We start from the raw sequence: 25,081 nt of genomic DNA, 5'->3' as shown, positions 1-25,081 counted from the left end.
GGGCAACCGAAATGCGAAATGATATCGTGTTACTTTTGCTCACTTTGGACATAACCATGACGATTCGCCGAGAACCCGGGAACTCGATCCCCTTGCTGCCCTTGCTGGTTCTGCGAATTGCAATGGTTGTCCAAAATGAGCAAAAATAATACAGAAGTGAAAACTCGAGGAGTTCACCTACCCCTGCCCATCTCTGGAACACCCGACCGATAACCAGCACCAGCTAGCGCGACCAGCCCCTATGGATGCGGCACCCGGTGGCGGGGGGTTTCCCACGCTAGGTAGGATAGTTAGTGGAGCAGCGCCATTCGTGTTCTTGAGGCGTGACCATCAAGTGCCGGCTCCGTCAACGCCATCGTCGCCGCGGTCACGCCAGCGCTCGACGGCCGACTTACGGATTCCGATCCCCTCAGCGGCGAAGGCACATGTAGCGATCGCCCACGCAGGCTTACTCATGATGTCGTCCTGACGAGGAGGAACCACGTCGGGCTCCGTCGCGCTCGCGCTCGCCTACCTATCACTACTCCTACAACTACCACTACCTCACTTGGGGCAGCTCGCGCTCCCACGACGGAGTATGGCGAGCCGAATCAGCACACAGGGTTTTGACCCGTGGCTTGGCCCGACTCAGCTCCCTCATTTCAAGCGAGAGGGGCTTTCCATTGTCGGCCAAGTCACGGGGCAACCTGCTGTTTGTGTCTAGTGCGAGTCATGTAAGTTGCATGGATTGCTGGTACTAGCTAACTCTGTTTTAGCCTCTGCTCTATCCTATAATCATCACAGTCCATCCGTAACGAAGCCTCTTATGGGGCTGGCCTCTCCAGCCCCAGTCTCGGACCGACGCCGCGACCGAAGCTTCGCGCTGCGACGATCCTCGACTCGGCCCTCCGAGGCCGAGTCTTTAATGCGAATGGACTGCTCCTCTTTGCCCCATCATCTTGACGAGCGGAGGATGGCACCTTGACGATAATTGATGACACCTAAATTACGGCTAACCACTTACTGTTCGCCACATCAATGCACTAGCTGCTTTAGTTAGGACACTCGCGCGTTGGCACTCGCCTGCGGACTTAGCGACGGCACTTCGGGGGGCCTGCCCCACCCCCTCGTGCCTTACGCTAAGTACTCGGCTTCGACCAGGCGCGGTGTCTCGATTAGTGTTAAGTTGTAGGCAGATATAGAGCGAGTGACCGCGCACGCGCTCAAAATCGCCTGGCCTGGGATATACTTGAACTTCATGTCCAACAACAAGATCACAGATCCCAAGTCCTTGATGCTGATCTTTTCTTCAAGCTCACCAACGACTTGCTTGATGTTCTCGGCATTTGCAGCAATAATCACATGATCTACGTAGACCGGAAGAAAGATAGGACGTCCTCCTACTACACGCCAGCAGACTCCATTGTCCATCTTTGATCTCTTAAAGTCACAAGATCGCAAGTGCTCGTCCAGCATCCTGTACCAGATCAATGGCGCTTGATTTAACCCATACAAACTTCGTAACAGCCTACAGACGCGACCAGACCCGACGTTGAAGTAGTCGGGCATCTCCATGTAGATCTCCACGTCTTCTCCGATCGGCCCGTTCAGAAACGCCGTCACAAAGTCGAAGTGCTCGCACAGCAACCAGTAGTGCAACGCCAAGAGCAGCACCAACTTCACAGATTCATGCGAGACCACAGGAGCATACGTCTCCCAGAAGTCCACACCGTACTCCTGTTGACAGCCCTTGATTGTTATGCGTGCGCGGCGCCGAACCACTTCGCCTTTGTGGTTTCGCTTCCGCACAAAGACCCATTTACTATCCAGAATCTTCTTGCCTTTGGGGCGCTCCACCAACACCCACGCATTGTTGCGCATCAAATCATAGTACTCCTTCTCCAACGCCTATATCCACTTCTCAGCGTCGGGGCCTTGCAGGGCCTCGTCAATACTCTGCGGCTCCAGGAGAACATTCACGGCCTCAATCACTAAACTCGCAGGAATCTCCACTTCGTAATCTCGGAGTTGAACAGTCGAGTAGACCTGCGAAACGATGTAGCAGCCCTTGAGGCTTCACCTCTCCACCCATCGGCTTCGTCGTCGTCGTCTTCGCTGTCATTGTCTATGAAGCCTTCATACGTCGAGAGACGCCCCAGCAGATCAGCGGGTCTCCAAAGCTAGCGCCCGCGTCATCCATATCAACATCACCATCTGCAGCCTCATTGCTTGCAGCATCACTACTGGCGTGGCCTCCCACTGAACGTGAGACTCCTTGATCCAGCGGCGGTCCGGCCGTCTGCATACGACTGCTGTTAGGCGAGTCTGCAGCGCCATCAACACAACTTTCACAACCTGAGTCTCTAAACTGAGAAGCGTTACCCCCCAGGCTGAAGCACACCCTCGGGTGTCGACGGAGCCGCTGCCGCAGCAGCGCTCGTCGGGACCTCTGGTTCACTCACCAGCCAACGCGCAGGCGCACCTGACGCTGCCGGAGGAGACGATCTGCTTCTCGCTCCAGAAGAAGCACCACAATCAGCTTGATGTCCACAGCATTGACGCTTCGATTGGCCATTGCCATCACGCTCAGAACTGCGTTTCAGTCCTCGAGTCACGGGATGCACGACAGGTAGGCGCACGTACGGAATGGTCGTAGGTAAAACATGACGGCCCTTTCCGTAGCGGTTAGACAGCAACTTCTCCACACATGACGCCTCCACAGTCCACTCTTCTTCAAACTCAACTGAACGCACTTCATTAATCTTCCCAGTCAACAAGTTCAGTATCCGAAATCCCACCGAGTGCTTCGCATAGCCCACGAACAGCCCCGGCTTGCCCGGATTCTCCAGTTTCCTCTTTCGCAAGACTTTCGGCGTGAAGATGAACGCAACTCAGTCCCACGTCCTCAACGTGGACACGTCTGGTCGCTCACTGAAGCGGCGATAGTAAGGCGTCTCTCCACCAAGCGCACTGCTCCCACTGATGTTCATCACTTCAATGGCAAAATTGAAGGCTTCGCCCCACAGTGACCACGGCATATTCGCCGCAGTGAGCAGGCATCGCACGCGAGACATCACCACCCCGTTCATCTTCTCTACCAAGCCGTTCTCTTCCGGACTGTATGCGTTCGTTGTAGTGTACTCGATCCCATTTCCCTCGAGGAAGAACTTCAACTTGTTGTTGAACAGCTCCGGACCTTGGTCAGACACCTCAACTTTGTGGCCCTGAGCCAGGATCCACTTCAGATGAGCCAGCACACCTCCGATGTCTCTTCCTACCTGTGCATCATGAAGCCCCACAGATATCGGCTAGCCTCGTCTTGGACCAGCTGAAAATGCTCAAATCCATTGTAGGTTACTTCACCAACGTAACACATCTCACTCATCAGCTTTTGGAACGGTCCGGTGGCTCGGCGGGTCACAGGCTTCTTGTAAGACATCCGAGTCATCTTGGCAGCATTGCACGCCCAGCAAGGTGAGCTCATGTCCTCAGCCAGCTTCTCATCCATGCCAGCAGTGACGTCATGCCTCGCCATCCGCTGCAGAGCAGGCAAGTTCAAGTGGGCAAAGCGCAAATGCCATCGTTCCAGTGACGAAGCATCATTCTTCTTCCTCGAACGCTGCGCAAGCGCCGTTGAGTCACTGGTGCGCTGCTGAACTTGCTGCGCTCCGCTCTGCACCGCGTACACCGCAACCGCTGTCGCCTTCAAGCGATACCGACGATCAGTCTTCAGCCGCAGTAGCTCGGCATGGTCTTTGCGTAGCCAGCATACACGTTGAGAGTTAATGAAACCAAACTTCACAACCCATCCGTCACGCTCAAGTGTATCCATCCTCAATAGATTATCCGGAGCAGTAGGCGACCACTCCATCTCGGTACCAGCTGGAGTCTTGACTGACGCAGCAGTAGCCACCGAAGCACCTCTAACATGACAGCAAACCGAACTCGTGTTCTTTCCACTACGTTTCCCATTGTTACCGCCTTTCGCTTTCTTGTTCTCCCACCTCTTGAACTCCGAGATGATAGGCTTTACCGCAGAAGCAGGCTTCAGGCTCGGACCATATGCTCGCAAATGTTTCCGACTTGGAGAAACTACGGCAGAAGTGGTTTCGAAGCCAAGAACAGCGAGAGCGCGGCGCTCACACGAGAGAAGAAGGCCCGCGGCCCAATATTTTACGACCATGTCCAACTCGCCTACGCCGGCGTCGTGCCCTGGCGCGCAGAGAGGCTACGTCGTCCGCCTCGTGTGTCCCCACGAACTCGATGACGGCGCCTGGGACGGACCCATCTACGTGCGGCTGCAGGAGCCGCGCTGTCTCCAACCAGGGGACAGCAGTGTCTTCCTCCTCGACGACTCCTCTCGCCGGCCTGGTTGGCTTTGCCAGTTGATCTTCTACCCGCGCGAGTTCGACACCTCGCCCCCGCGAACCTGAACGACCTGGCATCCACGGCAGTTGTCATCCCCTCCTCGCGGCTTACGCGCCCCGCCGAGGACTTGAGCTCCGAGCTCCGAGACCGTCCGCTGCTCCTGCTGTTCCGGTTCGTGCGCTTCGCTTCCTGCTACATGGCCCCCAGCACCGACTCTCCGCGCTATCACTACGTTGAAGTCAACCTGGAGGCCCATCGCGTGGGCCAAGTGGTCGCGTATCGACTGACGGCGGGGCTCCACTTCAGCTCTCCCACGGGGGAATCCCTGCAACTCGCGTGTGCTTACGTCTGTGGGGTGGCTATATGCCACGAAGCCACCGACCCGGCGGTCCACGTGCTGCTTCCCAGTGATCAGGCGTGGTCGTCGCGCATCACTCGAGACGAGTTCGTCATCGGCTGGTGCCACGGGTCACCAGCGAGCTCTCGACCAACGCGCCGACTTCGACGCTTCCGCGCTCGGTGGAATGAGCTCGTTCTTCCTGGTGCAACGGATGTGGAATTACGACAAGTACTGCACGAGGCCTTTGTCCCTCCCGGTTCTGACTCACGTGTGGACTTTGGAACCGAGCCGATCCGCATCGTCACGGAGTTCGGCCGTGTCATCGTGGTTAATCCCCTTCTGTATGCTCGTACGTGGGTCGGTCCCTCTCGCGCGTCACCGCGGCTCGACGCGGACTTCGACACGGATGACGAATCGCCATCCGAGGTGCTGGCAGTCGGCTTATCCCAGGGACGGCCGCTACCGCGAGATATACCAGCCATTGCCCGATCCACTGAGCTCGCGGATCCCGGGTTCGTGCACGGTATCCACCCCACGAGTCCATGAGCTCCCTGTTTCGGCAACACCGTCGCCCGTCCAAGCTGCAACAACAAGGCCACAGCCCACGAGTACTGACCAGGCGGACGGAGTACTCACTGTCCTGGCAGAGTTTGCCCGCACTACTCAGATGGTGCTGGCACAGCAAGCAGAGGCGCAACAAACGCTCTAGAGCCAACTGCTGGAGAGACTTCACGCTCCTGCTACTCCGCTACCGCCCAGTGCGGTCGCTCACTCGGTACCTACACCGCCTGACCAGCGTCGCGGTCGTACCTCGCTCCGTAGCCGTGGACGTCATCGTGAACGGAGTCAAAGCCCTCCGCCTCGGACTCGGGTACACACCCATCGATCACGCAGCCGATCTCGCAGCAATTTTCGTCGTGATCATCGGCGCCGCGAGCGCAGCCGTTCGAGCGAACGTGTACCCTCATCTGCCCCTCTGCCCAGCTCGGAGCGGAGGCAACACCAGGCGAGTCGCCGAGGGTCCAGTGACGACAACCCTGTGACAGCCTTTACGCCACCGCGATCTCGGTTCCTCCACGGGAGTCTCACCCGGTTATACCGATCGTCAGACGCCTTCGCCGCGCGGGCCTCCTGGCCCCAGCTACAACGACACCCGCGCAAGCGGTGATGGGTATTATCGTTCCTCACCGCACCAGCCAGGTCAACGCGAATATTTTGATCGGATCAATGATGACTTCCCTTCGCGCACCCAATGCGACTTCGACAGTGCTCGACGACACGCTCCGGACCACGCTCACGGATTTGATGACGATACCCTCGGCAGACAGCATCGCGCGGATCTTCAGGGTTCCGACCATCGCAGGCAGAGTTACGCGTTCACCAAGTCGCACAAGTAGGCCCGAGGCCACAGGGTAGGTTTGTTGAGTCTGATTTGATATCGTATTGGCAACTGTCTCCGCTTGACCGGGTCTCAGCTATTCTGCATCAAGAAACCTTGCGAGGTCAATACCGCGTGACCAAAGTGACGGCGAAGATGGTGTTTTCGGTGGATTTTGGTACTCGCCCTCTTGACCACTTTCTCCCGCCTGCGGAACCGGTGTGCCTACGGTACAAGACCCAACGCGGATGTGACTTTCAGACATGCAAACATGCCCACGCCCGTGTCGCTCTACCTACGGAGGTTGCGATGTTCATTACCAACAAACGGGTCCGCTTGCGTCGGATCACCCTAATGTCTCTACCTGATGCCGCGGAGGCGAATCACAGTGCAGCATCTCTTCGAATCCCAATACGAATCATGTATCACTGTTGTCTTCGCCTCGATTTATTTCTTGTCAGCCTCAGCCGATGGTACCTGCACCATGTGCGCTTCAGGACTCGACAACAGCCCACGTTCCACCGTCAGCCTTTGCACATTTATCCTGGCCAGGCCAGCTGATTATGGCATTTGATGGGGGAGCTCGCGCGGCGAGCGATGTGAGTTCCTTCGGGTGTTGTGTGTGGACTGAGAGAGATGACCTTTTATGGTGGGCATCCCGGGCGTCTAGTCCGGCCGGGACGAACAACGAAATGGAAGCCAACGCTCTCCTCTGTGGCCTCAAGTGGCTTGCCGAGTATCAACGCGATAAAACGATCCAGATATTTGGTGACTCGGCTCTTGTGATTGCATTGGCTACTGGGGCGAATCGAGTTCGTGCTCTCAATCTACGCGAATCTACGGTCAACGATACGCGATATCCGCCATGTTCCCCGCGAATTCAACACGGCGGCCGATGCCCTCTGCAACTGGTCCATGGACCGTGAACAGGTCGGACCTGGACTATTACAGGAGTTCGCACGTCGTGGCCCGTCGGCATACCAGCACCAGTCCACCCCGTGGCTCTTGGCTACCCTTCGGGCGTCCCGATCTGTCCCCACGGATATTGCTTTGACCAGTGGCGTTCTCGATGGTCACTGGTCATGCTAGACTTCTCTCGGATTGCACATCTGATTCGATTCCAGTCTCAACATCAAGGCGAGAGACCTATTGGGCTCCGCCCCAACTCCACTACACGTCGACACTACGGCCCGTTCAGAACGGTCTCAGTTCGACACCGCCATTCGGCGCGAGTGCTTCATCAACGGTATTCGACGATGCGTACCGCTTGGTGTTTTTCGTGCCTTTCAAGCTGTCGCTACGCGTCACCACTTAGCATTTCCAATCAATCACGTTTTCCTTTGTCCGGGCCCGGGGAAATTGACGATACCGCACGTTGACGCTCAACTTATCAGTGCCATTATTCGGATACCGCACGTGGGCATTGCGGGCGCGATGCGCTTGTTCCGCGGTCAAACGTCTCATGACGATCGGCCCAACAAAGCTCTCCGCACCCAGCTATACAGAGCTCACTTGGCGGGTTACCCGGACTTACCATTGCTTTGCAGCATAGCTGAACGTGGGGTTGTTCCGCACTGGCATACACCTGCGCAAAGCGGTGTACGACCACCTCCGGCCAACTACCCGAGTGCAGAAGACGGCGCCGACGTCGTTACCCATCGGCTATTGAAGGACTACTACAGCGGACGCTGCATCATTGCCACTGCAACGGATCTCCTGGCGGATCCCAGGTTCCATTCGAGCGCGTTCGCTCTGGTTCCAAAGAAGGATATTCCGCTGTCCGTCGACGGACGTACTATCCACGATCTGTCGGCTCCTAAAGGGCTATCTGTGAATGACGCAACCAACTCGGAATTTACGCCGGATGCTCGCTGGGATCCGTATTGCGCCATTGCGCTTCGTATTCTAGATCTCCGAACGAGATACCCAGGTTGCTCGATATATGCGCTCGTAGCTGACATCGCAGACGCCTTTCATCACGTGCCGGTGCACGAACGCCATGCGCCTGCATTCGGGGTCATTATACCTCGATCGCATATTGGGATCGTATCTGGGATGGCTGTCTTCGGATGGACAGCTTCGCCTGGATTCTTTGCGGTCATGGGCAAGGCAGCAAGGCATTATCAACGAGCCGGATGCTCTTATGTGCTCGGATACCCAGAACCGTTTTGGATATTCCAGTGGGTGGATGACATAGTTCTCGTTGAGGTAGATATCGGTGATAGACTACTACGTGCGGAGCGCAGACTGAGAGATGCAATTAAGCTCGTGTTTGGGTCTGAAGGCTGGCATGAGGGCAAGTTCCACACATGGGCACAGCGAGTCCACGCAGTCGGCATTGACTGGAACATCCCCGAACTCACGGTCACAATTCCGCAGAGGAAGATCGACAAAACAAAGGCGGGTCGTAACCGAGGCGCTGGCGAAGCGATTTGTCACACAAAAACGACTTGATAGCGTGGTGGGGGTGCTACGACATGTAGTCACCTTCATTCCTATTGCTAAACCGTTCATCCAAAGACTAGTTGCTGTCCAACTAGCCTCCAAACGATCTAATCGCAACGGGTCACCGATGACTCAATGGCTCAAAGCTGACCTCGAATGGTGGCGTGACCTAGTCTTTGAAAACGTATTCGCTGGGGTTCCCATGTCGATGTTCGGCGGAGATCCGATTGAGGCCGATGGTTGGGTCATTTTACAAGAAACCAACGTCGTGTACGTGTTCGGCCTAACCCCAAAACGCGCCCATCGATTCGAAATTAAGGGTATTGCGGACGACGCAGACCTTGCATGGATCGTTCTTCAGGCCGTTGAGCACTGGGTGGCCGTCGATCCCCACCAGACTACCTGGGGCCACATACGGATTTATGTGAAGGAGCGATGCCAAGCAAAACTACTGGAGACAATGAATAGCAGCGACCCGGAGGCTCAGCAGCATCTGAGGTCTTTAGCGCTCGCTCAGGCGCGAAGAAAGCTAAAGCTCACAGCGATGACACGAGGCGGTCCCCAGAAAATTGCCGACGATGTGCCGTCACCTCTGTGACCTGGAGTTGGCATCGGAGGCTGATTGGTGGATGACTTGGATACGGCGCAGCTGTATCCGTGTGACATGGATGGTGACTGTGGAAGAGAAGTGATTTCTCGGGATGAATCCAGCGTCTGACCGCAGATGGGCCCAACTGGCTGGAAGTGTGAATCCTGGGAGTGCACGCCCAGAATTTCAGAGAACACTCAGTCCAGCCGCGGACTTTCCCTTACGATGAGTGCCTAAAGTCTGGCGGAAAGTGTCTCTGGAGAATGTATCCCAGAGTACGCCTCATCTTGCTGTGGTTCAGAGTGCCCCAGAGGATCAAATTACCCTGAGAATCAACCCACTACTACCATGATCATGCGCAGGAGGCCGCTAAACCCACTAAAAGTGTGGCTTTGAGGAGATACACACGAGTCTGCACTGCAGCAGACTTGTTACCCAGAGTGCCGCACGGAAACCTAGAGTGCCGCACGATGACCCAGAGTTCACATCCCTGAGTGCAGGTGACCCAGAGTTCCAAAGATGATTCTCTGGGTTTGGACCATAAATCCAGACTCTCTATACTGAACTTAAGTGTTTCCCGAGCCAACACCCAAGCATCCCCACAGTTCCCCAAGATTCCTCAGAATTCCCAGAATTTCAGAAGATGACCCTGAGTGTCACCTGGTTTTCAGGGATTCGAGTCAGTTCGAAGCCAGTCTGCAATCAAAATGATGCGTGACCTTGAAGAACCGTCATGGATGCACAGACTGGATACTTTCGAGGAGTCGAGAGGGAGTCCTGTACCATACTAAACCAAGTCTAAGGACCCACAATTGGCACTTTCGATGCCGTGCGACAATGGATTCGCAAGCCGATCGCAAGATTGGACCGCTGATCCCAAGGTATACTCAAGACAAGACAGTTTGACCCCAAGCATAGTGAACAGAAGATATTTGCCCGAAGAAGAGAGAGAGAGAGAGAGAGAGAGAGAGAGAGAGAGAGAGAGAGAGAGAGAGAGAGAGAGAGAGAGAAGTAGCTGATAAAAACCAAACAGAGTTCCTTTTACCCTGTACTGCGCAAGTGACTTCGGCCAAGCCTGCCGACGGAAATCCGGAGGACCCGAGACTACGACCGCGGGACGCTAAGGGCACATTAACGGCGAAGGACAGCCGTCTGTGTGGGCTCCATCAAAACTCAAGTCCAGTTAGGTGGTGACCAGCGACGGCCTTGAGCATCCTGGGGTGATCCATCTATTCCATATCCTAGTTGGGTCACTTGCTGTGCTCGTGGTGGCCCATTTCATATTATTCCAGAGGGTATTCTGGGGTGCTAGGTAGTCGGCTCCAGGATTTTGTATTGACTGCTTGTGTGAAGGGAAGGTAACTGATAGTGATTGTATTTTCCTCCTTTATTGGAGGTGGTGCGCGTTTGTGTGAGTCTCAGGGGAGCTAGGCCCCTGAATTTCAGACTCGAGTGAGCCTAGTGTGTGTGTGACCCACCGTCCAAGGGTCCAAAAGAATAAGTGACGGCTAGTTGTAGTGTTTGTATACTCTGTATTTGTTGGTTTTATCAAGCTAGGAGGGCATTGGGGTAAGGTGTCTTCTGAGTTCCAAGTCCCAGAGTTGACGGAAATCCGGACCCTGAATTCGTGATATTCTGGGTTTCAGGGGATCTGATTCTCTGGGTTTGCCTTTTGGTGTGGAGGTGCGTTCTGAAGTCCCGCACTTCTTCGAGGCTACATTTTCAACCGGTGGAGTGCCATTCCGTCGAAGACAAACGAGCCGACAGGGATTACACAAGGTACCACGCCAACCAAGGAGTGTGATTCTCAGGGTTTAAAGCTTTGCGGCTGCGAATCGCTGGGTCTATCTTCTTGCTGTTGACTCTCAAGTCGATTCTCTGGGTCTACCCCTGGGGAACAGGCTTGGGCTGCGCTATACGAACCCCCCTGGGCGACAAAGGTTTCATCGGCCTCGCCTCAGCTGGTGCGCGTGCCCGGATTCGATTGGCGAGGCTTTCACTGGAATCAAGTGTTCCAGAAGTGCTGAGTGCCCGTCAACTTCAAGCTACCAAGATGTCTGGAGGGCGAGGGGCGAAGAAGAGTGGACGCGGTGACGGAGCACGCGGTGAGGCGTCACGTCAGTCGCGTCGTGTTCATGGTATGGAGCCTGAGGAGCACAAGGACCTGGAAACAGCCGTCCGCGACGCTCGGAAGGCGAAGAAGGCTGCTCGCGAGAGCGAGGCAGTGCAAGGTGGGGACGTCGAGGCGTCTGCAGTCCAAGGTCAGCCTGCTGCTCGATCGCAAACTCAGGAGGAAGAAGTTTCCCCTGGGTTCCAAGGTTCGAAGGAGGTGAATTCTGGGTCGCGGATTCCTGAAGTCCCAGAGAGGGCGGTGCTCAGGCGTCTGAGGGAGGCGCCAATGCGGTTGAGCCCCCGGAGGTGATTGACTTGGTCTCATCTTCGGATGAGTCTGTTGTGGAAGTGAAGTCGGAGCCCGTGCGAGCGAAGGAGGAGGCGAAGACTCAGAGTTCCAAGGTGAATTCTGGGTTCGCACCACCTGAACCCAGAGTTTCAGCGCCAAGATCGCAAGCGGCACCCAGGAAGACGCCTGAAAGCGACATCCGGGAAGCTGCTGCGCCTGCTCCGGAATCGGGAGCAGCGGCGTTGCACGCCGGGAGCATGGTGCTGTACGTTCGACGTGAAGTTCGACGCTGGGAAGAGGTGAATCCTGGGAAGGTGACGCCGTCAAGTGTCGTTTATGAGTGGCCGACTCCGAAACCGGATGCCAACTCGTACTTCGCGGCCGCGTACGCAACGTGAGACTACCTCAAGTGGCGTTTGTCTCTGGAGGATCAAGATGAAGCCTGGATCTCTGAGTTTCACCTCGCCCGGTGGGGCGTCGGAACTGCTCAGGATCTCATGGCGACTACGATTCCCCAGAGTATCATGACCACCCGCGAGTGCGTCGCCATTCTGCAGACTCTGTTCTTCGAAGCCGGATTTGAGTTTGTCAATTTGATCCCTGGCTGGTCTTTGACGCGTACTTCCAGGATTCCAGAAAGTCTGGTGCGTTCTGTCATGGAGGAAACCTAGAATTTCATCGCTGTGGAACTGGTCGAGTGGAGATTGGTGATAGCTGGTGTGCCTTTCAAGGTAAACTCTGAAGATCACGCCGCACCAAGCGCCCAAGAGCAAGCACCAAGACTGGACTACCACAAGGAAGATGAAGACGGTGATCTACTGATGACAGACTACGATGCGGATCCTATGGGCCGACGGTTTGTCCTGAGATTCAGAGTCACTGGACTCAGGATTTCACGGAGCCCACGAGGGTCGAGTGATGGTGAGCCACGATCCAAGCGTACTCAGCATGGACCGCCTCGGCCACAAGTCCCGTCAACGCCATCCGTGCTGTCTACACCGTCGCTGTCCTCTCTTCCAGCGTACAAGTCTTCGACTGGTGCCTCGCTTCAAAATTCCACTCCCCTGAATTCCATGTCCAATGGACGTGATTCTCTGGAGGCGGAAGCCAAGAACGCTACCCCAGGCGCGGTGCCAAGTGTCATCGGTACCTCGCGCGCTTCGGATGAGAGTACTGCCTCGGGCGTTCAAACGTTTTATGGTAGCTCTTCGTCTTCGTCGATGATGTCGCTTGGACAACGAGTTGGAGCTCTAGCGCTTGTGGCCCAGAGTGCCGGTGGCTTTGCAGCTGCCGGTGATCTTAGATTTCAGGTCACCCGAACAGTCTTCCCGTCGCGTATTGTGTTAGTCGACCAAGATGACGCTGAGATGGCATCGCCGGTGCACTCTGACCCAGAGATCGCACCCAGGAAGGCCGGTCTCCTCAGGATTTCAGCCACGACTTCCGAGCCGAAACTCAGGGTTTCTGCCCCGATTGCTTGATTTGGTGGTCCAAGGGATGTCAGTGCCGATGAGCGGAGTCAACACCAGAGCTCTAAGAGCGAGGTGCGCTCTCGACGCTCGACGAAATCCAGAAAATGATCTGGGTCGAGCGGCTCGAGTGGATCCAGAAATCTTGGATCAGTTTCGTCCGTGTCCGCGAGGTCTGGGCCCGCCCAAATCGAGCTGAACGTCTTGCGATAACAGCAGAAGTGGCAGGCCCCCATGGAACAGGAGCAACGCGAGTTTCTCGCCAGAGAACGCCTGGATGCCTTGGAGCGCGAGCGCCTCAGGGAACAACGTGACCTGGACGCGCGTCGCCAGATCCAGGAACTTACGGATCGCTTGGTCCACGCTGTGATCGCCCGAGGAGAAGCGGAACGGCGTGCGCAGGACGTCGAGGCTCGCCAGACCCAGAGTTCTACTGAAACTCAGGGGCTGACCCAGAGTATCACGGAAGCTGTACGTCTTGAGCGTGAGCGCCTGGATGCCGCCTACGCCGAGCGCTGGCAACAGCACGAAGCCGAAGCCGACTTGGAGCGCGCGCGCTGGGTTTCCGAGACCTACGCCGGTTGGAATGAACAAATGTCAACTATGGAGCAGAAGGTCCAAGAACTTGAGGCGGAGAAAGAGCGAGAGCGGGAGTCTTCCGAGAATATCCAGCGCTTCCACGCCGGCCAAGTGCGCGACCTTCGTGCAACATTGGCCCAAGTTCAAGCGCGTCGCGCAACCGTCGCCCCTGATTTGGCAACAAATGTGAGGTCGTCAGTGGCTCAGAACCCTGAAGTTGCAACCCGACCCCAAGAATCCAGTGGCGTAATCAACGGAAACGCAAGTGTCACAGGCCAGAGACGGGAGACAGCTGATCCGAAGAACACGTCCGAAGTCGCCGCCTCCCAGCTAAGAGCGACCCTCGCGCAGACTCCCGCCGACACTTCCGGCAGAATCGCGCGCGTAAAGCGGGGGACATGGCGCTACGGAGACCAAGGTGACGCAGGATGTCAAGCTCGAGCCTGTGTCTCTGGGGAAAACGTCGGATCCCAGGAGAACAGCGACCTCTAAGGCCTCGCAGGACTCTAAAGCAGACTCCAAGCGCTCTGCACCCAAGAAACACCAGCAGCAGAAGAAGAAGCGTCAGGATGTCAATCCACCCTCGGACTTAGACCCAAGCTCCGATTCCAGCGATGATGACTCGTCCTCTGAGAGTTCGGATGACAGTTCGGACGGGAACCCTGGGGTTAACCTGACGACGGCCTCTACGGCTCAAGCTGGCACTACGCTCCTGACGTTCAGACCGTACATCAACTCGAATACTCAGGGTGAGTTCGATACTAAGGCGTCACTCAGGGAACGCGTGCATTGGTGGGAGCGTTTTGCGAACATGGCGGCTCAGGGAGGTTGGTCTACGAAGATGCGAATTCAGGAACTCAAGTTGAAACTGCGCGTGACTGGTTCAGCCAGTTGCCCAAACACACTCGGCGTGACTGGAAGGAGTTGGCGTCTGCATTCAGGAAGAAGTACTGCAAAGCGCGCTCGTCGTACTCTGAACGTTACTTCACGATGGAGATGAAGAACTCAGAGAGCGCCCTGGATTTCTTTTATCGTCTGAATTCCGCCGCTGGGAAGGCTGACATTGACTTTCGCAAGTCTTCGAAGCGCCTGGAGAAACATATCCGGAGGTTCATCACGAAACTCAGGGACACGCGCCTCAAGACGTCGCTGCAGGGCCAGAGATTCAGGAGTATCGCTGATCTAGCGTACGCTCTGGAACAGGACGAAGATGTCTGGAGCCGCAGCGACCATGATGCTCCGCCACCCAGAGTTCGTGACTTTCGTGCCGACAACATTCCTCAGGGACGTTTCAAGCCGAAGCGACAAGGACGTGCGTATGTGACAAGGGGCGATGTCTCTGACTCTGAGCCAGACAAAGACCCTGAAATTCACGCGCGTTTCCAGGAAATCACGGACGAACCCAGAGTTTCAGCCCGAAGTGCGAGCGCGAATTCAGGGTCAACTCGTGAGATCTCTGGAGAAGAAGCTTCTACGCCTAGCGCTGGGAGTCTGGCGAGTATGAAGGGTGCCGAGTGGACTCAGACGCTGACGAACGAGGTCTATCGCGTGATGGGTAACATGGGATGGCGTCCACCGAACGCCCAACCAGGACCGAACGCGAACTCTGGATTCCGTTCCCCTCGCCGCGAAAACCCGAATTGGGACAAGTTCTGCGAGAAGTGCGGCAAGTGGGGGCACCCAGAAGGAAAACTGCCGGAAAGACGTGAAGTGTGATCGCTGCCTGGAAGTGGGTCATCCGACTCACTTGTGTCGCGCGCAACCGTGCGAGAACTGTGGCAAACTGCATCTCGGGAAACCGTGTGAAGACTGGAAGACACTGGAAGCTGTGAAGAAACTCGCCCGCCAAGGTGCACTGAAGGACATGCCGAGCCAAATCCTGGATAAACTCCTGGATGGCGAAGCAAACTCTGGGAGGCCGTCAAACCAATAAGCCCGCTGGGTGGGGACCCAGTACGCGCCGGGCTGAAGAAGACCCCAGAGTTATGTGTTCTAGTGTATGTAGGCCCGGAGCTGAGAACAAGAACCCAAGATAACCAACAATGCATGACTACTTTGACTCAGGATTTCATGACTTCCCCTGAAAATCAGCATCCTGAACAAGCGAACTCTGGGTCGGTGAACTCTCAGTACAAGCTGAACCCTGGAGAGCGCTACGAATGGTGGGAAAACAATGATCCTGACCCAAAGAAACGTGATGTGGCGATGGTGCATGGTGCTGTGAACGACTGCCGGACGAGAGTTCTCCTGGATACCGGTGCGACTGTGAATATTGTGAGCTTCGACTTAGCGCGTAAGCTCGGACTCACACTCAAGTCGCACAAGCAAACCAAGGTGTCTGGCATGGGAGGCGTTCCGACGTACATCGGTGCCAGTGCTCAGGTGAAGATTACTCTCGGTTCGAGGGTGATATATCTCCTGGATGTCTGGATTGCGAACATCGACGAAGGGATCGAAGTACTTCTGGGTATGAGTTTCATGTTTGCAGCTGGAGTGAGGATCAGTGTTCGCGAAGGTCTCGTGACACTTCCGGATGAAGAGGCGATCATGATGTTTGGGTGGACTCCAGAGGATCGCCTGGGTGTCGACATGCCTGTGGAAACCACAGGTAGTTGGTACCTGGCCCCAGGGGAATCCAAGGTGGTGAAGATCGCGTATGGACCGACGAACCCACAGCGTGAGGTTGTGTGGGCAGGACGAGGTGACCGCTGGGTAACGCACCTGATTTACGCTGCGAGATCCTGGCCGGTCGCCGTGAAGGTGGTCAACATCTCGGACAAGGACGTCTGGATTCACAAAAGAACGCCAGTCGCCCGAATTGTGGAGTACGGCTTCTTCCCACGTGCCGGACGCTTTGTGCGCCCTGGTTCGTTTGCGTATCGGGAGTGGCAGACTCTTATTCTGGAGAGTGTTCAGTCGCGTGAGAGCAGACTTTAGCCGGAACGCCTGGCTGCGCTTGAGCCATCCTGTGTCGAGACCCCAGAGTATCAGTGGCCTACGAAGATTCTGCCGCAACCTGCAAAGGGCCCCGACATGGCACTGCTTGCCTCGATTCTCAGGAAACCGAAGCCTCGTCGCGTGCGCTTCGCTGAAGACGCTGCAACTCAGACTGAAGGAGTGCCTCCTGAAGACCCTCCTGAACTCCGAGATGTTGCTGTTGATACGAGTGACTTGGGTGACGTTCTGAAGGAGGCGGTGACCGATGTTGCCTTGCAGACTGTCGGAACCCCAGAGGGCATGAGTCCTGAAGGTGATACGGCCGCTGAAACCCTGAGTTTACAGGTTGAAGTTGGCAGTGATTCTCAGGGTCAGTGGTGCGACGAAGGTGATTCTCTGGGATTTGATGTGGATGACGACGATTCTCAGGGTGCTGTTGATGATTACTGGGATGTCTCGATCTCAGAGATGCCGGGAACTCCGTTGGAGAAGCTAAAGCAGGAAAATGAGCGCTGCATGCGGCTTTCGACAGAGGACCTCGACTACGAGCCTGCGGTCTACTTACGTGAAGGAAGTGAGTTGCTCTCTCAGTTGCGTGACCAGTTGGTTATGCTCCCTGAGATGCGTGACTTGACCCCTGAGTGCAAGATCGAGGGGGCAGATGTTGGAGCCCCTGGGAAGACGACGCCCGAGATGGAAGACCAAGTGAGGCGAATTCTGGAATATCATCGGAAGATCTTCTTGGGAGACGGCAATGCAGCTTCCCCACCTGCCCGTGGAGTGGTTTGTGACCTGGATGTAGGCGACGCTAAACCTGTTGCCCAGCGTCCAAGGTCCATTGCACCACAACTGTGGACTAAGGTGTATGAACTTCTGAAGAAGCTTCTGGAGAACGGGCTGATCGAGACTTCTACGTCCCCCTGGGCATCTCCAATCGTGATCATCTTCAAGAAGAATGGCGTCGACATTCGGATGTGCATCGACTATCGCGTGGTGAATGGCTTCATCAAGCTCTCACACTATCCGCTGCCGCTTATTGATGATCTTTTGATTGGCTTTGAGTCGGCGATGTGGTTTATGAGCTTGGACATGGCGAGTGGTTTCTGGGCTATCAAGATGACCGAGAGAGCCAAGTTGATCTCTGCGTTCGTCTGTCCCTATGGGCACTACCAGTGGGTCAGGATGCCGTTTGGCCTCAAGAACGCGCCGCTGACCTACCAGGCAGTTCTCAATAACTGTCTGTGGGGATTTCTGCGGCTTTCCCCTGAGGAAGAAGCTGAGGTCGACCAAGATGCCTTGGCCTTTTTGGGGTTGAACTCTGGGGAACCCAGACTTTCAGTGTTGACGGATGAGATGACTGTTTTTCAGCGTAACATCCCGGCTCCCTCTCAGATGGGCCCTGTCCTGGGTCGAAGCTCGTATATCGACGACATCGCCCACGGCGCGCCTACTTGGGAGCAGCTGTGCCAGGATCTAAACGCGCTGCTCTTCCGACTACGTTACTGGAATATCTCTGTGAGTCTTCCCAAGAGCGAACTCGGGAAGTTGTCCATTCCGTACCTCTCTCACGAGATTAGTGCTGAGGGCATCCGAGCGACCCCTAAAATCGCGAAGGGGGTCCAAGACTTGCCGTTCCCGACGACACTGAAAGGCGTCCAGAGTTTCATGGGGAGTCTGAGTTATTACAACAAGTTCATTGAAGATCTACCCGTGATTGCGGCCGTCCTGTACGAGCTGACTGAGGAACAAGTGAAATCCAGGAGAGACCTGTCGAGAGCCCAGGAAGCCTTTGAAATCCTGAAGCACAAGATTGTTTCGACTCCGTTACTCAGACATCCTGATCGTTCAAGGCCGTTCGTGATTATTCCCCACGCGAACCCGTGGGCAGCATTCGCTGTGTTGGGTCAGGAGTACGACGGGATTGTGCACCCGGTTCGATTCGCAGGTCGCGTCCTGAATGACGCTGAGCTGCGGTATCACATTGCGGAAAAAGAGGCGATTGCTATCCTGAGAGTCCTGGAGGTGTTTCGCACTTTGGTTGAAGGCAGCCCTAAGATCGTCGTCTACACACGATATTCTGTGTTGAAGTGGTTGCTGACCTCGCAGTCGGCAGACGGTCGAACGGTGAAGTGGGGTCTGAAGTTGTCCCACTGGAACCTGGAGATACGCAGAGTTCAACGGGATGAAGACAGCTTGGCTGCAATTGTAGGTGCGGGTATTACCCCCAGAGAACACTTGGATGAGATCGCTGAAAACCTGATCCCAGCCAAGGGGCGCGTTAATCCTCCAGTGCCTATCAGTATGGAAATGCTGGAAGCGGACTGTGAGGGGTGTATTCTGAGTTTCGATGGCGCCGCTAAGATTTCCACGCGACAAGGGAGCTGTGGCTGCATTCTGTGGCATGTCCCTGGTTGGGAAATCCTGGATGCCCAGGGATTCATCCTGGAGGACGTGACTGTGAATGACGCTGAGTACCATGGACTTCTGAAGGGCCTCACTCTGGCGATTGAGCTTGGAATTCAGGACATCGTTGTGGTTGGGGACTCTAGGATTGCCATCCAGCAAGCCCAGGGTCTCATCAACTGCAATCAGCCAAATCTCCAGAGGAAGCTGACCGAGTATGAAGTGCTGAAGACGAAGTTCAAGTCTGTGCGGCTGGTGCATGTCAAGCGAGAGTTTAACCAGGCCGCAGACTACCTGACGTCTAAGACCCTCGCGCTTGGTGAATCCTGGAAGGTGGAGGATGCTGACGAACGAACACATCTGCAGTTGGTGTCCAAGATTCACGAGAAGTTGGTAAGACCGAAGGTGTTATTGAACGTTGGAATTCAGGGGAGTGATCCTCAGGGTGTCGAAACTCTGGGTATCCCTGGACCTGAGTGCGCTCCGTTGCCTGTGGCGGCAAAAGTGTTTGCAGTAATGACTCGGGCGCGAACTCAGGAGATCGAAGCCCAAAGCGAACCCATGGGACCTCTGGAGTACCAGGCGGAACGCTGGCGACGCATCAAAGTGCACCAGGACAAAGATGATCACCTGCTGTAACTCAAGGATTTTCCGAAAGGAGACACGACGAAGCTGTCGCACGCTCAAGCCAGGAAACTCGCGAAGGTCGCTGATGATTTCGTGTTGGATTCCAGAGAAGTCCTTTACCGCCTGAGTCGGTCTACCAGAGATCGACCCCGAGACATGGTTGACGCACACGGCGCACCCGGATGGAGTCGCTTCTCCGCGGGAAGCTATTACACCAGAGATGAAGGGTTATGTTGATGAGATGCTCACGGGCTTACTGAAACCCTCAAACGAATTCTTGTTCACTGCTATCTCCGCGAAAGTACAAGAGGGCACTTTCCAAGGACGAGCCCCCTCCAAGGAGAAGGTCCGGGGCTATGTGAAACGGTGGCGAAAGAAGAACCGAGATGGCTCTATGCAGCCCGTGATTGAAACAAGTGCAAACAGAAAAAACTTTTTAGATTTTCTTGAAACTCGCATTGATCTCACTTAAGTTATCGAGAATACAAAGAAGCGGGTTGGAGTTGCTACTGCGAATACTCCGCATGCAAGTCACGCACGGCTGCTCGAATTTTGCTGCAGAGCGCTTGAAAATCCTCGTGCGGAATGCTAATCGCATTAGTTCCAGTGTAGTCGTAGCATAGCTGGTTCCGCTGCTGCGAGAAGTTGTAGATGTCTGCGTCGAGCTCGACACCTCGGGCATTTTGAACCGTAAAAACGCGCTGCTTGAATCTTGAGGAAATGTCATCTGCAAGTGTGTTAATGACATAGAGTAGACGTAGAAGTCGTGAGCAATGATCTAAAGGGAAATAGATGTGAGTCTTACCGTGAGGAGGGACTGCAAAACGTTTTACAAAAAGCTCGATGTCGTGCTCCACCGCCGCTCCTGCTACGTAGGACGCTAGGCGTAACTTCAGCTCGGTGATTGCGTTCCGAAAATCAGCTGCCTCACGAAGCGCTTCCTCCAGCGCGGACTATGCAGCTCTCTTGACCTCCTGCTCAACAACGAATCTCTGTTTCCACCCGGCACTGTTAGGCGCGTAGCCATTACTCTTCTTCTCTTCAAGACAGTGAACGAGCCGCTGTAGGTCTTTCTGAATGGCGGATTGTTCCTGCTTCCACGCGTCGTTCAGATCTAGCTGTTGCTGCATGGCGTCTTGGCAGCGCCGCGCTTGCTTGCGCTTTTCGTCAGTCTCGTCTTCCAGGCGCCGGCGATCTTCCTCCAGCTTTTGAACTTGTCGTCGCTGACACGAACGGCTCCGTTGGCAAAGCATGCGGCAACCGATTCACGCCGAGCCTCAATCTCGATCTCATCACCACCCGCGTTGGTCTCGGCGTCGTCTGCAGCTCCCCCATTCCAAAAGGTGCTTTCGTTGTGGAATACGTCGGCGAGTTGCTGCTGGACAAGGACGGAATGACGCGCCCCGACCGTAGCTATCAGGTTCAGCTGAAAGCCAAGGCTATCTGGGACGACTCCACCGTGTTCATCGACGCCGCTGAGTGTGGAAATGAAAGCCGCTTCATCAATCACTTGTGCCGACCTAACTGCGCTCTCTATGAGTGTCAGTGGACGAACGGATCACGCCTCGCTGTCTTTGCGGAAACTGACATCCCGCCGCTGCAGGAGTTGACGTTTCGCTACTCCGAGAAGAGTCGTACATTTTTCACGTGCCAGTGCGGCGACAAGAACTGCGTTTCGAGCAACCAGTAGTAAGTTTCACCATTGATTAGTCGCTCACCTCCCTCATTTAATCGATTTCACAATGACACTCCACGTACCATTCGGTTACACTACATCCGTCTTCCCTTTGCAGTTCTCCATATGCATATATTCAGCTCGAATACGATCACCAGCCACCGGCGACCGCCATCTCCGTCATGTCGCCCCGCGACGAATAACTAAGTGTCGTAGATGATGGTGTAGCCACATAAACCTGTACTTTCGGTCGACATTCTTCCAACAATCCAAAATCTCACGCCAATCTCACAAATGCATTTTATGGACCCATGTAATAACCACAACACAATGTACTTACGTCCCAGAAAAATAATTGTGTGGCATTGCCACATATTCCACCAGCACATACCCAATGTTTACTTTGCTAGTGAGTCTAACCAAGCGCGTCTAGTCAGGGTACTCATCTTACCTACACCTACTCGGAGACAACAGTTGTAGGACGTATCCTCAGCTTCACGGCAACGCAATACCTCGCCCAGACGCAAAACCTCACTCACTCAGCTCCTCATTTGACGACACAAACTCAGACGGCGAACTGCTCCCTTCGTCGACTTCCAATGGTGGCGTCCTGCGGTGTCCCACATCTTCCTTCTCCTCCGACTCGTCCGTTGCGAAACCGGAACCCAGGAATCCGCCGACGGCGAGTCCTTGCCACCCGCCTCGTCACTTTCAGGCTCGCCCTTGCTCCTCTTAGGTGCCGGTGCTGCGTCACTAACACCCCCTCCCCTCTTCCGTAGAAGTCTCCTGTGACGGATCAGCTGCTTCACTGGCTTGCGTCGGGTCCGAACCACCTTCTTGTTGATCCTCGGTGTGTCCTTGATCGTTATACGAAGCTGTAGGCGCCAGAGGCGGTGGCGCACCAACTACTTGAAGCCTTGGAAAGGTAGTCACGGCGGGTGGAGGGGTGGCTGCTACGCCACTTTGCACCGCTCTGTTCCACGGCTGGCGGAGCTCTTGGATTCGTCGATCCTGCGCTTGACGGCGCCGCGCTCGCTCCTCATCGTACCGTTCATGCATTGATTCAGGAGCATTTTCGTCAGCCTGGTCCATTAAAAACCTGGCCTGCTCCAGGACCTCCAGCCTAATATTCAGGAGCCTGACTGTTATCTGCACAACAGGGCTGTTCGCATCGTATGTTTCCCTCAACCTGTGCAGGGTCTCAAACGCAGCAACGGCATGGGTAAAGGCAGCGATCTCAGTATGCAAGGCTCCCGCGCGGCGCTGGTTAATCTGATCCACCTTGACCCCGAATTCCCAGTCTATTGCGAAAACCAAAACTAGCAGTGAATGATACCAAGAGACTAACGATAGCTATTGACAAGTACAATGTGAAAGCAACAGACAACTAGGTCCGCCACATCGTTGTGTATTACACATAAACAGTCGCCACAGTAGAGGCAGATTGGCGATCGGCGCAGAACGCTGGCACCGTGCATTGTCAAATAGAAATACTATGGACAGTGTACAGCTAATACAGCTCTTACACTGTTTTACGTGGGTAGCCACATCTCCACACAGCCATACATTACGAGCGTGCTGCACCAAGCACTACCCAGCTGCCTCTACAGCGGGCGACCTCTATGTTATGTGTAATACACAACAGTGATGTGGCCCACCTTGGAAAGGCTTTAGATTTTAGAAACCTACCGGTAAGGTTCAATTGAACTTGAAGATAACGGTTGAAGTTCATACAAAACTCATACTGAACTCAAGTGACTCGAGCGACCCCGCAACTGCAAGTTGAGCTGCAAGCGCTGCAAAGGCCCCCGTAAATAGGCCTCTGACTCCATTGCCGCAAAGGGCGCATGGTGTCAACTTGATCAGACGCAGAGTAGATACTTCGCGACTGTTCGCGAAAAATCGCAGTACCGTTACTTTGCGTACATTTTCATTTCTAATAGCTTCTTCACACAATATTGTTTCAGCCCTAAACTTACTCAAGAGAAATACCGTGGATTGCTGAAAAATTATACCTAAGTTTATGGCTACACACGAGGAATTAACTGAGATCTGGGAGGCTGAATTTCGCCACATTCACAAACCCGACGCTGTCCCTTGTGAGTTTTACGGACCTACAAAACCCAAATGAGGTGCACACCAACTACACATAGTTATATATTGCACGTATGCCACGCAAGTGCTAGCTAGCTGTACGCACTCGAGTCCTGAGCCATCCAGCTGTTGGGTCGCGCTAGCTGTCCCTGCTGACGCGACCTCGCACTGGCAGGTTGTAGCATAGAAATCTGCAGTCTACAATACAAATTGTCTATCATTTAGTCAGTTGCGATGAAGTGGCGGGATGAGCTGTCTTGGTTCGCCTCACGGTGTAGCCACTACCCGTTTTGTTGATAAACGTTTTAATGACCAAAAAAACTCTAAATATACGTTTCTACAGCCCGGAAAAGCGCTTGTGCTTTCAGCCCTAACGCTAAAAGAATTTTCCTTCAGACTCGCTTTTATGACGTTTTCGTGTATTGATTGGCGAGATCCAATTCCGCCTGCGTGTGATTGGCGGGATCCTGTATATTCGATGCGTGATTGGCGGAACCGTGTTGCTGCGTATGATTGGGCGATGCGAAGATCCCGCCCACTATCGCGAGCGCATTTGAATCCGCGGCGTGGATTTCATTTTCCGATTTGCGAGGTTTTGCGAGGTGCTGCCCAAGCCCATCGATCTCACCCGTGCTGCCTGATGTGGTGACAAGATCGCCAGCCGCAACCAGAACTTCTGGTCAATGTAGTCAAGCGCAGCGGCGTACAACCCACCGAAGAACAGACCAACAGTTTGAAAATAATCACGCGCGATTTCCAGTCGAAGCAGCTGCGGAAGTCCAGCACGCGCTAAGAAGGCGGCAATAGTGCCAACCGTGGCGATTCCGCCTGCACGCAGAGCGTCCAACGCTGCATCCACCGCCTCCCGACTCTGTGCGAAGACGCCATCTAGTCCTCCAAGTCCCTGGGAAACGATGGCTCCACCCAACGGCGAGTTGTAGACCTTGATAGCCTCTGTGGTGCCTTCGGTCGTCGCGTCCACCACTTTAGTTGCAGCTTCAGCCAGAGCCTCCCATTGTTTCGTAGTAGCCTCAGTCAAGCGCAAGCACAAATCCGCCCATTGTTCTTCCGACAGAGTGTCATGGAGATGTTGCTGAAGCTCAGCACTTACTTCAGCTGTGAATGGTGTTCCAGTATCAGCTAAGGCGTGAATAGCCTCACGCAGTTCACGGCTTATCGCGGAGGCCAGGTCAGCCGACGATGATACTACCGCTACCAACAGTTCACCGATGGCTTTTGCGTTGAGAGTCTCTCGTGCAGTTGCAGCTATCGACTCCAACATCTTCTCAGCTTTCTCGATGAATTCATCGTTGATGGCTTCGTGGACGACGGACCACAGCGTCATCAACTCCAGCACAGGTTTCGAGGTCGTAGTGACGGCCACACAGGCGGCCATGGGTGTCTTGGTAGTCGCCCCAGTTGCAGTTAACACTCTTTGACAGTGGCCCGCAACTCTTGATCTCCTCTACAAACTGCACGGCGAGCACTTCACCCGAGACGGCCATGCGCTCCAGAGCTGCTAAACAGGCCAGAGAGACGTCTTTCGCGATGATCACGAAGTGCAGAAGCCGCCCCACGCGCCGGATCGCCGTCAGAGGATCAAGGTTCTCGCCACCATCGCCCACTGTGACTTCATAATGGTCGGTTGGCACTGGCGGCGCGGAAGCCATCAGTCACCAGCACAAAACGACGGAGAGCCCAACCCGGGTGTAAAGCTTGTAGAGGAATGGAAACGTGTCGAACGCCCCGAAGCGGGTGGTCCTCGTTCCTAAATTGATTTCAGGACGGGAACATACA

General features: G+C 54.9%; 7 protein-coding genes across 7 annotated transcripts; 4 read left to right on the top strand and 3 right to left on the bottom strand.

The window, feature by feature from the left end:
• Positions 1-4,160: 4,160 nt before the first annotated feature.
• Positions 4,161-5,233, top strand: PHYSODRAFT_263396 (hypothetical protein; the record flags this gene model as incomplete). The annotated part of the gene is made up of 2 exons (XM_009520283.1): positions 4,161-4,314; positions 4,365-5,233. 2 exons carry the CDS (start codon positions 4,161-4,163, stop codon positions 5,231-5,233), a joined length of 1,023 nt encoding a protein of 340 aa, XP_009518578.1.
• A 913-nt stretch (positions 5,234-6,146) lies between these two features.
• Positions 6,147-6,626, top strand: PHYSODRAFT_481026 (hypothetical protein; the record flags this gene model as incomplete). Its single annotated transcript, XM_009520282.1, has 1 exon — positions 6,147-6,626. A coding segment is annotated over one exon (480 nt), but the record flags the coding sequence as incomplete, so codon positions are not given.
• A 131-nt stretch (positions 6,627-6,757) lies between these two features.
• PHYSODRAFT_295746 (hypothetical protein) lies at positions 6,758-8,519 on the top strand (the record flags this gene model as incomplete). The annotated part of the gene is made up of 3 exons (XM_009520281.1): positions 6,758-6,907; positions 6,996-7,144; positions 7,190-8,519. 3 exons carry the CDS (start codon positions 6,758-6,760, stop codon positions 8,517-8,519), a joined length of 1,629 nt encoding a protein of 542 aa, XP_009518576.1.
• Positions 8,520-13,119: 4,600 nt separating this feature from the next.
• Positions 13,120-13,530, bottom strand: PHYSODRAFT_483415 (hypothetical protein; the record flags this gene model as incomplete). Its single annotated transcript, XM_009520280.1, has 1 exon — positions 13,120-13,530. A coding segment is annotated over one exon (411 nt), but the record flags the coding sequence as incomplete, so codon positions are not given.
• Positions 13,531-20,740: 7,210 nt separating this feature from the next.
• PHYSODRAFT_478497 (hypothetical protein) lies at positions 20,741-21,205 on the top strand (the record flags this gene model as incomplete). The annotated part of the gene is made up of 1 exon (XM_009520279.1): positions 20,741-21,205. A coding segment is annotated over one exon (465 nt), but the record flags the coding sequence as incomplete, so codon positions are not given.
• Positions 21,206-21,943: 738 nt separating this feature from the next.
• On the bottom strand, positions 21,944-22,282 carry PHYSODRAFT_295745 (hypothetical protein; the record flags this gene model as incomplete). The annotated part of the gene is made up of 1 exon (XM_009520278.1): positions 21,944-22,282. The coding sequence occupies one exon, from the start codon at positions 22,280-22,282 to the stop codon at positions 21,944-21,946; it is 339 nt and encodes a 112-aa protein (XP_009518573.1).
• Positions 22,283-23,376: 1,094 nt separating this feature from the next.
• Positions 23,377-24,680, bottom strand: PHYSODRAFT_295744 (hypothetical protein; the record flags this gene model as incomplete). Its single annotated transcript, XM_009520277.1, has 2 exons — positions 23,377-23,475; positions 23,913-24,680. 2 exons carry the CDS (start codon positions 24,678-24,680, stop codon positions 23,377-23,379), a joined length of 867 nt encoding a protein of 288 aa, XP_009518572.1.
• Positions 24,681-25,081: the final 401 nt, after the last annotated feature.

This window comes from Phytophthora sojae (assembly GCF_000149755.1).
Source record: "Phytophthora sojae unplaced genomic scaffold PHYSOscaffold_2, whole genome shotgun sequence".
Lineage (NCBI taxonomy): Eukaryota > Oomycota > Peronosporomycetes > Peronosporales > Peronosporaceae > Phytophthora > Phytophthora sojae.
The sequence above is the reverse complement of the archived record's forward strand: the minus strand, read 5'-3'. Positions and strand labels throughout refer to the sequence as shown.